Source organism: Hetaerina americana, unplaced genomic scaffold, assembly GCF_022747635.1.
Source record: "Hetaerina americana unplaced genomic scaffold, ioHetAmer1.1.p SCAF_12, whole genome shotgun sequence".
Classification (NCBI taxonomy): Eukaryota; Metazoa; Arthropoda; class Insecta; order Odonata; family Calopterygidae; genus Hetaerina; species Hetaerina americana.
The window spans coordinates 11,321,584-11,335,239 of NW_027286292.1; the positions used below are offsets into that span (position 1 = coordinate 11,321,584).

The 13,656-nt window shown below is 34.0% G+C and overlaps 1 protein-coding gene across 1 annotated transcript in view; it reads right to left on the bottom strand.

Moving 5' to 3' along the window:
- The window catches only part of LOC139685687 (rootletin-like), a 114,398-nt gene that overhangs the window by 77,942 nt on the left and 22,800 nt on the right, over positions 1 to 13,656 (bottom strand). The window contains exons 11-16 of the mRNA XM_071582674.1: positions 10,584 to 10,754; positions 8,591 to 8,740; positions 6,749 to 6,845; positions 4,635 to 4,838; positions 1,509 to 1,704; positions 12 to 124 (exon numbers count right to left, since the gene is read on the bottom strand). Of these exons, the coding sequence (XP_071438775.1) occupies positions 12 to 124; positions 1,509 to 1,704; positions 4,635 to 4,838; positions 6,749 to 6,845; positions 8,591 to 8,740; positions 10,584 to 10,754 (931 nt within the window). The remainder of the gene's footprint in view (positions 1 to 11; positions 125 to 1,508; positions 1,705 to 4,634; positions 4,839 to 6,748; positions 6,846 to 8,590; positions 8,741 to 10,583; positions 10,755 to 13,656) is intronic.

The window sequence follows — 13,656 nt, forward strand, 5'->3', positions numbered from 1 at the left end:
TGCATAATTACCTTCTTCTTAATCTCATGTGCTAATCTATCTATTTCTTCTTTGTGCTGGATGCTCATACTTTCCTTCAGCTCACTGACTTCATTAGCATGCTCTTGTGTTAACCTCTGAGATGCTACGTAAGAAAAGAATATTAGAAGTCAATCAATGGATTACAAAAACCATCACCTAAAATGTGAAATTATGGATAACAACAAATGAAATGCATATATTTTCCTTGTTATCTTATAATAACAAATGTTTGAGTCATTTTTAGTACTGCCTTCATGCTATATGGCAAAGGATGAATTCAATGAAGCATTTAAGCATCTTTCTAAATACAGCAACCCTATGTTATATGAACTCCTGTCCACCACCATTATGTCCCACACTATAAAAATTATTAATTTTTATCAGAAGCTATTTTTCTTCAAGAAAATCACACTTTCTATATGAGAAATAGAAAATCCTAATAAACTATCGGTTAAAAAGAACTTTGAGATGGACTAATGAATGAAAGTGGACAAGCGAAAGAAATATTTCTACAGCGAATAAAATTTTAAGAAGTGAATGAAATCACCTTGAGATTATTCACACTTTAGCCCAACTATTATTTTCCTTCACATGCTAACAAAAATCATTATCTCCTTCTCTTCTCAAAATTGTAGTCTCCCATTAACAAAATTGAGGACACTGAAGGTTTTTATCACGACTTACTTGGGAGTTAAAGGGCTGTATTTCAAAATGTTTCTCCAAAGACACTGAGCTCAACCTCCTCCTCTGATACATAATGAGGAGGCAGTTTGGTTCTCTGACAAACACAAATCTTGCTCTCTGTGTGAGATTGCAACACTTTTCCTCTCATTGCTCATTTTGGCTCGAGTGAGCCTCCAACTGACCTCATATATAAGAGAGGATTAGTTATTGCCATGACATAATCACATGCCAAACAGTATTGAAAACGGTTTATGTTCCTAAAGCAACAAATGACTATGATGACTTCTTGTTTCATTATGATGATGCTGACACGTGTGCATGCCTAGGGTTTGCTCAGGAACAGAAGTGTATACATTGTGTTTTATAATGAGGAAGAATTTTGTACTACATATTTTTTCCACAAAAACTATGTTAGGGATGTTTGCCGATGATTTCCGCTGGAAATGCTGATATGATAGGAATACCTGTACCACCAATAATGAAAATAGCACCAGGAAGAACAGGCTTTGTTTGTCAGATGGGGATGACCCTTTGATACACTACCCACAAAAAAGAATATTGTTGTTTTTACCAAGAATGCAATTATATGTCCAACTCTTTTATATTAATAATGCAAGATGAATAAGAGACAGTTGATAATCAACAATGAAGCCAAGATAAGTAATCTTTTTGAGATTTTTTATTGTTTGCATCTAATGGGATTGAAACATAATTTTATTATATATTATTAGGGCCCATTGACAAGTTGTTCCAATGGGCTTGTAAATTGAAATGATAAATTAATTTTAATCAGAGATAATTACCTAGGAGAAGCTCTTCCTTATACTTAATATGCATTCTTTCAATTTCAGCTTTCAGTTCTTCTATTTCACCGGAATTATCTCTAAGCTGGAAAGCTTGTAGCTCCTTATCATGGAGCTCATTTAAATCAATTAAATCCTTCTGATGTTGCTCCAAGAATTTATCCATCATTTCTCGATGACTTATGATGAATTTCTCCTGAAATTAATTAAATAATTAATAAATGCAAATTTGCTTTCATAACTAACTTTTAAGAGTTTAGGCAATGCCAAATAAAATATGATGCATTTATTGATTTATTTACTGATGATATTGAAAATTGATTTTATTATAAATCAAATTGAATCATGGTCATTGAATGATTATATTTGCTAAAAATGACCATTTTTTTCATGATTCCTGAACCTATCAAACAATTTTTATTCTTAAAGCAGTAAAGGCTAAAATAAAAAGCAGATAAATTTCATTTCCAAGTTACATGACTATTTACCTACACTAAATTGTTTGATATAAAAAATAAATCTCATTGATACACTGCCATTGCCAACTAAAGTGCCCAAGGCTCTAGAAAGAGAAGAAGCTATTACCTAAGAAACTTTATTTAAATTATGTTTTTTTCATTCAATAAGTTAAGTCTAGTGTAAGGCACCTTTTTAGCGATGTTTAATGAATTTTATTCAATGAGATTCCACATGATCAGAGTGTTAGATAACATTCAATAAATAATCTCATAATCTTTCATTTTGAGGCTAGTTATGTGCTTGCTAAATGGCTACTAATTACATAATTTTTTATTTAGATAGTCCTATATTTTTCTAATATGTCAATGTATGAAAAATACAGGACTACCTACCTAAAGTATTCAGGATTGAAATAATTATGAAAAACCACAAACACGGTAATCAACCCGAAGGTTGGCTTGGTAGGTGATGGTAGAGTTCACCTAGTACTAAGCCCCATGACGTGTGAAATTCACACACGGGGTACGGGGACCAGTTCCTTCCCATGTCAGTTATGGTTTCCTAGGAAGATCTGGTACCCGAAAAATTACATAGCTTGAAAGGAGCTGCAGGTGCCTAGAGAGGCTTGCCCGGGAATCGAACCTGGGCCCTCCGGTCAGTAGTCAAAGCTCTACCCCTGGACTACCACGACCCATGAAATAATTATAATTCATGAAATCAATATTTTTTATGAATTTATATTTGAAAAAAAATGTCATGATTGCTCATCTCTTTGTAAAGGTATAAACCATGCAGACAGGGGAGAAAAGTGAACATACATTTTTTACATCATTTTTCTGAATAAGGTGGCAATTTATACCCAAAAATACAATTCTCAACTTTTTCTTGGTTCTTCCTCAACTATACCTCAAAAGCTGCTGACTAATAATGACAATCAAAATGATAAATATAGAATTATAGTAATATAATTTTTTTATAGCTGAATACACTATGAGTATAACACTTTAAAAAAGTGTTTTTGCAAATTAGAAGCTGGAAATTTCATCACGTTGAATACTTAAATTGCATCATTTTAATTAGGTAAAAACCAAGTTTCTTGTAAACTGAGGACCACCGGTTGCACCTAAATTAACTCTTAGTTGGTCATGCGTGAGTCAATCCTATTGGCTTTCTTAGGTAAATTACTCCTTATCTTTTGGGCCTCTGGTCCAATACCTCTGCAAGCCCTATTGGCTTTCTAAGGTAAATTACTCTTAATATTTTGGGCCTGTGGTCCAATACCTCTGCAACGTCTATTGCATTGTCACCAACAATTCTTTCTCAGAGTATGAGCTAGTTCAGTTGAGAATTCAAGTCAAAGATGATATATTTTGTATGGTCGCTCCAACTTGAGCCTGCCACACTAAGGGTGACTAAGTATGTTACATTATTTCATATTGCTTACTCATACCTATGAATTAAATTGTAACATTTTCAAAATTTATTTTTTCACTATTCATACTTATTTATGTAACGTATTTTCCAAGGCAAGATTGAGACTTCACATTCCCTTCTTCCACCTAACCCCTGTAAACTATATTGAAGATAATTACAAACACCTAAGCCCAAGGTGAGGGAAAACACACCAAGGCAGGAATTGAACCTGCAATCCCAGGTTTGGCAGGTAAGGAGGTTATCCCACCACCAACAGGGCCGACAAAAAGTTGTCTTACACGGTTCTCCTACATGAATTAGGAGGGTAAGGACATTTGACTAACAAAAACCAACTGATATAGAGAAATAAATCATCTTCTCTGCAATGGGTAATGAGCCAAGTGCAACTACGTCAATGGATGAAAATTTGCAGGGATTGGATGAAATTGAGGACGAAAACATGCCGAAAGAAGCTGAAATCAGGTCTAAAGATTGAAATGTGGAACATGAAGGAGATGAGGATCATGTGAGAAGTGATGACAGAACTGAAGAAGCAAAAAAGAATTACTTTGCTGAGGAGTAAACATGTAGGCACCTAAACATATGATTCATATACAGTGCATGTATTCTGGTTAGAACATTTCTTGGTAGCACATTTCCCTCACTAGCAAGTCTGTTCCTTCAGGCCCTGTGTACTAACCATGTAAATAATTTCAAAAATTACTTGCATATTGTTGTACTACCCAAATTATTACTGTAACTTGCCATAAATGGACAACCCTTGTTTGCACGTTTTACTGATTAGTGGATTCTGAATTCCAGGTTCCTTAAAATTCATGATAAAAGAGTTCACTCTATTTATATAATATATTAAGTATATTTTACAATGATATTTTGTAGGCAAACATGGACAATTAAAAAGGAAGTAATAATGTGCACCAACTCATTTCAAATGTTATTTAAAAAACAATGTTTCTGGGGCGACATGGAATTTGTCCATAGACTTGATGGTTTCCTAATGGAATGAATTAAACCTAGGCATGTTTCGTTAGGACTGATTTCCCCATTATTTTCCAATTGTCTTTTCAAGATCTGCAAAGGTAGTATTCATATAGTATGTCAATTAACCTATATTTATTTGTGGAAGTGTGCCGGGGCGAAGTTTTCATATAAATTTTATAAATTTTTCCCACCCTAACATGAAGAAACAGCACACAAGGCTATTTGTTTTAGAGATTAAAATAATTGGTTAACCTGCTCTTCTTCACTGCATTTCTTAATTGCACTGGTAACTTCTTCGATATGACGAGAGTATGCCTCGGCTTCGGCATCAATCTGAGCTTTCAACTCTTTCTCATGTTTTGATTCCAATTCTTTGATTACTTCAGCCAATCTCTTTTCATTATCTTGTGCAAACTGCAGGCGCAATTCCTCACGAATTTTTGCCTCCAACTCAATCTGCAAAAAATAATTAAGTCATTATTATAACTTGAAACTAAGCATTATAAGACTAAATCTTATCAGTCTAAAATTTGAATATCATGGTGATACCATGTTTTACAGTCACATTAAAAATGAATTTATTTCAAATGACTTAAAGAGATTTTTGGCAGCTGTGTTTGAGATAATATACACACTATGCCACTCCGAAGAGCAGTTGAAAAATCTGAAGCACTATAAGGATGCTTCAGATACAAAATTAATAAGTTACTTAAATCAAAATTTACACTTACCATGACACATCAAAAACGATGTTCAAAATAACTATGGATGAGTAACATGGATGGTAATAAGGTAAGGGTCAAAGTTTAAACTTTTGCAAAGAGGTTAGAAGATAACTCATTACAGTTGCCACAGAAAGAGGGGCAAGGTGCCCCTAACCCTACTCCTAATGGGTTACCCATTTATTGTGGTATATACTGGATTATAAAGCAAGGTCAAATTTGTAGCTAACGAACACATACTATGGAATATAATTACTTGCTTTTTAAGCAAATTCCTGCTTTTATGCTTCCAAGAGCACCAATTACAATAATTACACAATTACAATATTTTATTCTAGTTTCACCCACCACCTGCAGTGACAATAACTGTTTATTACAGGGCTGATAATTTTCTAGCTATAAATCTAACGGTCAAAAGAGATAAAAGAGCAAATTGATGGCTCTGCGCTATGGGCTAACCAATTTCTTCCATAAAACTCTGTCCTTATCTACTTCTTTCATCCATGCAACATTCAAACACTGCTTTATATATGCTTTCCTGCTCCTGGGACAGGCAATATTCTTTATCTTGAGTCATTTATTAAACCACATACACTCATGACATTTTCAGTCAACCCCATCTTATCAAACCATTTAGCCTGGTTTTCAATTGGAAAGTTTTAGGTTACTGCAGCCAGCACACCCAATCAGGATACACATCATTGCTGCAGGAGTTTACCATCTTTTAATTTTCACCCCAGGCTGCAGCTCCACACTTTCAGCAGTATGTCAAAACCACTTCCTATTATTTGCCCATCTCCCGTCAAAAGCATAGCACACAGCTCATTTTTCTCATCATCTCATCTTTTTCCAATTTCTTCTGCCACAGTAATGAAAATTGCATTCTTCCTATCCTTTTGTACCACATAGTTTTGCAATTAAAAATTAAACGATTTGCACAAACAAGTAACTTGTCAATCGCTTTTCACGTTAGAATTTCACTAAATATTCCACACTTCAACGATTATATTATCTATGCATGCACCTTTCCATAGCTCCAACATTCTCCCAACTATTACAATCTCATATTCACTTATATCAAGGTAATAAATGTAACTTATGTCATGTTACCATCCAATTCATGTGTACACTCCAAACCATTGAACAAATCTAAAAAATATTATTTCCAACAATCACTAACTCTGCATTCATTCAAGACTATCAACAATTTTATTGTTTAAGTCATTCATCGCATTGTCCGCCCTTGTTTTGCACTCCTCATCCATCTCCGTAAGAGCTTCTTATTTCACTAATATTAAATCAGAATTTTTTCCTGCTTCTGCTATTCATATTTTTATATTACTTTCTTTCATAATATGTTTTAATCCTAATACTTCTTAAAATATCATATGCAATCTTCTGAACATCCTTTCCTTCAGCTGCAATTATTCTCTTGTGTGCTTATTTCTTTGCATTCGCAGAATTTTTAATGGAAAATAAACTCTTATTCAAGGGACTCAGGAATTTGCCAATATTGCTATACCCTAATTTTTGTCCCCAAAAAATAGTAACACTATTCATTAGAAGATCTCAAATTTATAAACATCTAATTAGAGGAAATTTATAAGTGATACACACCTAAGGGACAATTTGCTCATTACTCACCACATTGTGATTTACTCTCCTGTCATCATAAGACATCTCCTGGCCTACCATTAACTGCATGTCCATGCTCACTCTTTCATACTCAATTTCAAGGTTCCTGGGAAAAAACCACATAGAATCAATAGAACTTAAACAGGGTTTGTAAGATTCACAGACAAGAAGTGCTAAGGGGAATTTATAGATTGATGATAAGCAGGCTATGTTTAAAGTCAGGGCCATTGCTGATGAGACTCAACTTTGTCACCTAACTATTTGACCAGTGAGTATATTGCCTACTACTCCAATAACAACTCTATACTGCTGAAGGCTTTCTCAGCATGTAATGCAAGTATGCTTGGTAGGTGAGCAGACCAAGGCCTGAAGAGCATCAAAAAAGCTAGCAGTTGACCAATGGGGACCTACTAGCTTGGAGTAGTAGTTTTTAGGGGAGGCGACCGACAGCTAAGGTCATTTGCGCCATAGGGGATGGACAGGAAAGGATGAAGGGTGGAGAGAAACCCGGCGTCGGCATTAGCCTACTCTTTACGAAAGGCGCCAAGGGGTCCGCAGTTTAACGTCCCATCCGACGGACGGCGTACTCCCTCAAAGTGCCCTCCACAAAGCACCTCAAGTAGGGATCGAGATACCTCTGAAAAACTACTAGCTTGGAATTATAATTTAAAGTATACATTCTTAATAAACTTAATTTCAAAATTATTCAAAAAAACTCTCTTGGATGTTTCCTCCAATATGTCATCATAATGGCAGCTGGAGTAAGCTACAGACGTCCTTCTGGCCTACTACAGAGCATTCATTATGAATATGTAAGAAAATTTTTCACCATAGACATATTAACTAAGTTTTAAATTTAATTTTGACATTAATTTTAGTCAACCATGACCTCAAGATCACACCATTGGGTTCATCAATTTATATATGGTCATCTACAATAAATCATTTACTGTTACTACTTGTGACGAGTAGAACAAACTCAGTCCTGCCTTGAGGAAAGCTCCTTCACTTGCAACATTTAAAAGAACCTTGCATAAGACGCTCCTAAAATCACAGCAGAATTGCAAGTAAAACACTTCAGGAGCTCATGGTTATATCATATTTATATAACTATTAGTCAGATATATCCACAACACATACTAATCTTTCCGTTAAAATCTCACTTCTGGTGATAGTTAATGGTTAATTTTTTTTAAAATTATCATTTAATCGTACTGTAGTAATATTTTTAATATTTCTTACTCATGTATTATTAATCAGTAATTTTATTTTAATTAATTTTTCTCCACATTTATATGTGTACATCAGTTCTCCTTTTGCTTCCTCTCTTATTTTTCATGCATTGATTTATTTTTATTTATTATTATTATTTTTGTTTATTAAATTATAACATTAGCATTATCTATTTACAGGTTTTCACAGATTTTTCATACTCCCCTCTATGTATGGGGGTTTTCCTGCACTGTATTTTTTCGTCTAGGACCTTATCCCTTACGTTTTTCCCAAAATTTTGCTTATCTTTCTACTCTCTTTGAAGTCATGCATATTCATTGTAAATCGAGTGTCATTATCTAGTTCTTTTTTATATTACTTGGCACTCAGATGCAATTATACTTTCATTGAATGCATTTGACGAAGGGTTAGATGGAAGAAGGGATCAGTCTTGTTCTCGCCTGAATAAAGCAGAATTATTATTATATTTCTACTTACATGTAGGAATGAGTTTATAAGTGTAAAAAAACCTTTTTGCAGCAATGCATTCACCAATTTTTCTTGCATATTTCAAATGTATGCAACTTATTTGCTTTTTATTCCTATAAGATTTTTTTGCAATTATCACTTGTGTAATACCTTGACGGATCAACATCCTCTGGGTTTAAGTAGAAATGGTCAGATTCTAGTTCTGCTTCGGAACCAACAATGCTAGTATTGCTGGAATTATCACTACAGCCAGTATGAGAACATTTCTTGCTTCTCTGAGTTAACACATCTTCTGCATATCTAAAGGGAGAAAAAAATGCTCCCAGTGAAAGGAAATACATAGCAGTGATAATTTAACAAGTTGCAAAATTATTTTTATCAATATACCCAAAACCCAATTTTTTGTAAGAAAACATACCAAGTTAAAGCAAACATTAAAAATGTCCATTTCATTACGATATTTGCTTAGGATATTACTATCCACTTCCAATTAATTCAAATGTAATCAGATAAATCGTTTTACTTAATTATTATCCCTAAAATATCAAACAATTTTAATAATTTACACTACATTTTTACCACCCTGAAAATTTGAGGCTTTCACCCTAAGAGAGACAACACAGCATGCATTACTTTTAGTGGTACAAAATAAAGAACCAACTCACAGGAAACTTAATATCACTAGATGTTAATGAAGAAATGAGGACAACAATAATCTGATTTCATTGGGCTTAAGTTATTTAATTTCATGGAGTAAGCAAATTATTCTTAACATATGTAAAAACTATTGTGACAGGTTAGGGGACCCAAGGAAAATATTTTTAATAAACAAAAAGAGTCACTTGTGGCATTTCAACATGATATACTGCTAAAAATCATCACAAGCTCACCTACAAGCATGCAACAAATGAGGCAATGTGAAATATAGCTGGGTTTGGTGAGGGGCACAGAGCTCATTTCCAATTGTAAGTGGACTGAAAAGTTTCTCGACAGGATATACCCTGGGGAGTGATTGTTGGGGAAGGAGGAGGGGCTTACAGGGATCTGATTTTTACCTTCAACTGTTTGTCTGTAAATGAATCAGTTATAAATAATTAATTCTACAGAGAATCCTGCTCTGGAATCTTGTTTCATTTGATTGCATCCCGGTACTTTCTTGATTGCTTTCACAGCATTACAACAATATATCAGTGCCCACACATTTTGTACAAAATGCTTATTACTGGTCCAAATACTTGCACCAAATTCCAAGAAACTGCAGGAGATACTACGAGAGTTACTTTTAACGTAGTCATCCACCAAATGTGCATTGCAACAATTTCAGAGGGTAAAAACCATTTGCCTTGACTGGGATTCCAACCTGAATCCCTCGATGTCCGGCTGAGTGCTTTAGCCAGCTAAGCTATCGAGGCATCCTCTTATATTCCGAGATTTTGTGGCCTTTAAGGGACAAGTTGTTGTGACCAAATACCATACATACAATGTCACAGGCATTCCTTGTCTTGCACGAAGCACTGTTTCTTTGAATTTGTCAAAGGTAAAACACCCCTAGTGTTTAAAGTTGGCTTTAACCTTGTGAACTGTGCCACATCATGGGCAACTACGAATGCCTGTGACATTGTATGCATGGTATTTCGTCATGATATCTTGTGCCTTTCAAGCCCTCAAAATCTCAGAATAGAAGAGGATACCTTGATAGCTTAACTTACCCCAGAATTTAGAAAATGATTTAGTAAGCATTTTGGATAATTCTCAAGAGTAAAACCAGTATCATTATATTATCCTCAACATACTGAAAGCATCAAGGAACCTTCAAGAATAACAGCCACTAAAATTAAAGCCAAAGTTATTTGCCATTTATTCAAAAGTACATGCTTTTTGGCATAAACAGGTTAAGATTTATATCTCTTTTCAGCGGAAAGAAAATGGAAATGTAATATGTTATTTTAGCATGCTAAAGGCAAACTATAAACTAACATGCACAGTTTGATGTCTGCAGTAGAAACTTTGAATTGATTCTTTTATTAATAAGCAGTTACCAAATATATCCAATGGATGTTACTGTTTCTGTCATTTCTCTGGGAATGGCCTTCAGATTTGAAAATTTAAATATTGCTCAAAGCTATTAATTAAACTGACCAACCTCTTTTCTACTTCAGCACACTTCTTTTCAAAGTATAACCTAAGACTTTCCATCTCCTTTGCATGCTTGGCTTCTAGATCCTTCTTCAGGGTTTTAATGTCATTTATCCAGGCATCATCTCCTGCGCCCATAATTGAACATATATTCTTGTTCATAGAGTAAGATTCTGACCTAAATAACAGTATTAAAGGATGTAATAACTTCAGACAAGTTAATGGTGAATGATATAACCTTTCACTTAAATGAAACACAATTAACCCCAGATAAAACAGTTTGCAATGAGATAATTTTAAAATTAATACACAATTCACTACAACAAATCAATGATTAATAATTAGAACTCCTAATTCCAGAAAATATAAAGTAACATATGTCCATGAATGCCATCCAACATTGAGGGCATTATCCATCACTGACAACATTATACAAGTAGCATGACTTTTGATTACTTATGCATATTTTTTTTACTATTCATTCAATGAAATTATAACTCCACTGCTTTTCAGCATCCAAACTCATGAGAGTTTGTTCACCTGCATGGGCATTGCATCGATGAAATATGGAAAGAGCAACAAGAGGAATAAGATTTTAACATTCTTCAACTTTGCTTTAACAATGGAATATATAACTTTTCTGTAATTAGGCAAGATGATCCTGACTGGCAATAGTTATGACAAATAAATTGGTATGATTTGGGAAAATTTGAGCCTAATTTAAATTCAAGATGCACGAATCAAGGTTTCATAGCATTTCATATAAGATGGTAATATCCACTGCGAAGTACCAAAGATCCCATGAAATACTTTAGACCAAAGTGTTATTTGGTATTGCCAAAAAAACCTCACTTTTGCAAAATAACATGATAATTTGAAATCAGTGATTGTGGCCCCTGGAAAACAATTCACAAAATCCAATTGTACATACAATTTCATTTACCCTGTGTGTTTGATAAAGATACATTCTTAAGTTTCACATTGTCTGTACTTAGCGCACAACATGCCATAAAATATGCCTGAATAATTTGCAATCAGGAAGGTGGTCCATGAAAAACTATGCATATAAGCCTGTTGCACTCTCATTGTTCCATCTACTCCGTGTGTGATAGAGGTGTATATAAGCTATGCATATTGCATGTGCTTTATGCATAAAAACATCTCGCAGATTTCATGTTGCTCATTTGGTAATGGAGAAAGTGGCCACAAATAATGCAAAACATAATGTATTTACATACTTTCATCTAGGATTCTGGTTTTTAGATAAAATGATCATTAAATTATGTGTAAGAACAGGTGATACCTCTGGCATAGCTTAATAGGAATTAAGAGCAGGTATTTATGTTGAAAATTTCTAAATGTGTAAAGATATAACATATAATAAGGTGACAATTGCTATAGTGACAGAGCCTTTGTTTACAATCGGTACTGTCAATAGCTAATTACCTATCCAGTCATGCTATTGGAAATAAAACTTATTAATGAAACAGAACTGAAGCTAAGCACATAACTGGTACTGGAACTAAAAAAAGGTAAAACCATCCCATCACTGATTTAGAATGTAGAGTATTCTGGTTTCTTTGTCTTATTACATTTATAAGGAAGAGAACACATGATGCTCCAACCTTTAGGAGAATGTGATGATGAATGAATATGGAAAATTAAAATTTGGGCACATGGCAATGGCGAGATCAAAATGAGATGTTAGAAGGGAGATTAAATATTGACTAGCTCATGGAAATTGGAGAGTTAGGTGCTCTAGGACCTACGCCTGTGTAATAATACAAAATCAATGGATTAAAAAACCATTGTAGCGTAACACTTAATTCATGCCTAAAACAGATTTCAAATCCAAGATCAATAGTTTAGACTGCAAGTGCATCATGCATTGCACTAACCAGGTTGGCTTGCTTATTCAGGTCAAAGAAAAACTGTTGAAGGCAACATGCAAATGGTCATTATGGAGTAAAGCTGTGAAATATCGCAAAAATGTGTAATCAATGAAATAATGTTTGCCAACGAATGTTGAAATCATTAAAACAAAAGATAATGAAATTCCAATGGATGTAACATTATGAATATTGGGTCTTTCCTTAACAATTTCAACAAATGACGAATCCACTTAATTAAGTACTTTGTGAAGAAGACTGTGGTTCTTTTAACGACTGGCAACTCAAATTATTATTACATGCATCCTTTTGAAATAATATCTTAGGGCATAAAATATGATCTGATCAGTTTTATATGTTTCATGCCACTCTCCAGGCATGTATTATACCGGCTCTGTATATATTACTCAAGATAATTAATGAAATCCATATCATACATACATCAAATAGTCTCTTGTACTAAGTGTATCCCAATAAAACAACTACTGTTTTTAAGCACACAAATCAAGGAAAACTCTAATTCATGTTAGTGTGTTGGCAGAAATGATATTTTGATAACATTAAACAATTATTAAACTTTTTTATGAGAAAATATATCAATACCACATGACTGATGAAAATGGTGAAAGAACAGCAAAATAATTATCAAGTTCCTGCGTATCTATAAATTACCCTGAGGTATAAGAAATAATGTGTGATTAAAAAAGAAAAAATTTTAGTTAGACACAGATGGAAATTTAAAATAAAATAAGATTTCCTTCAGTGACTTTTTATCTTATTCACTTGAGTGATCATTCTCCCCACTGAAGCAGAAAGTTTACATTAAGATCTGTGTTTGCTGTATCTCATATTTTAGGATCTAGGCATATGTCTGGGTGGGTACCGCTAAATATTAACGCAACCATTTACTCTCACTCCTATGGAAAGACAAAATACAAAAGCAGAGAGAAAACTAGTGTCTGATATTGCTGGATTTTGGGAGCTGCTGCACTGTTATTATAAATATTTTGTCAATGATTTCATGTCCACTGCAAGCCAACAGAACATTCCTGATGATGTGGCTTGCAATGGGCACAAAAGCTTGGACAAGAGCATTCATAATGATGATGCAGCAGCTCCCGCAAGCCAAAAATATTAATCATTAATGCTACGAAAACCTACATTCATAACTATTTACTCTTAAAAGATTGG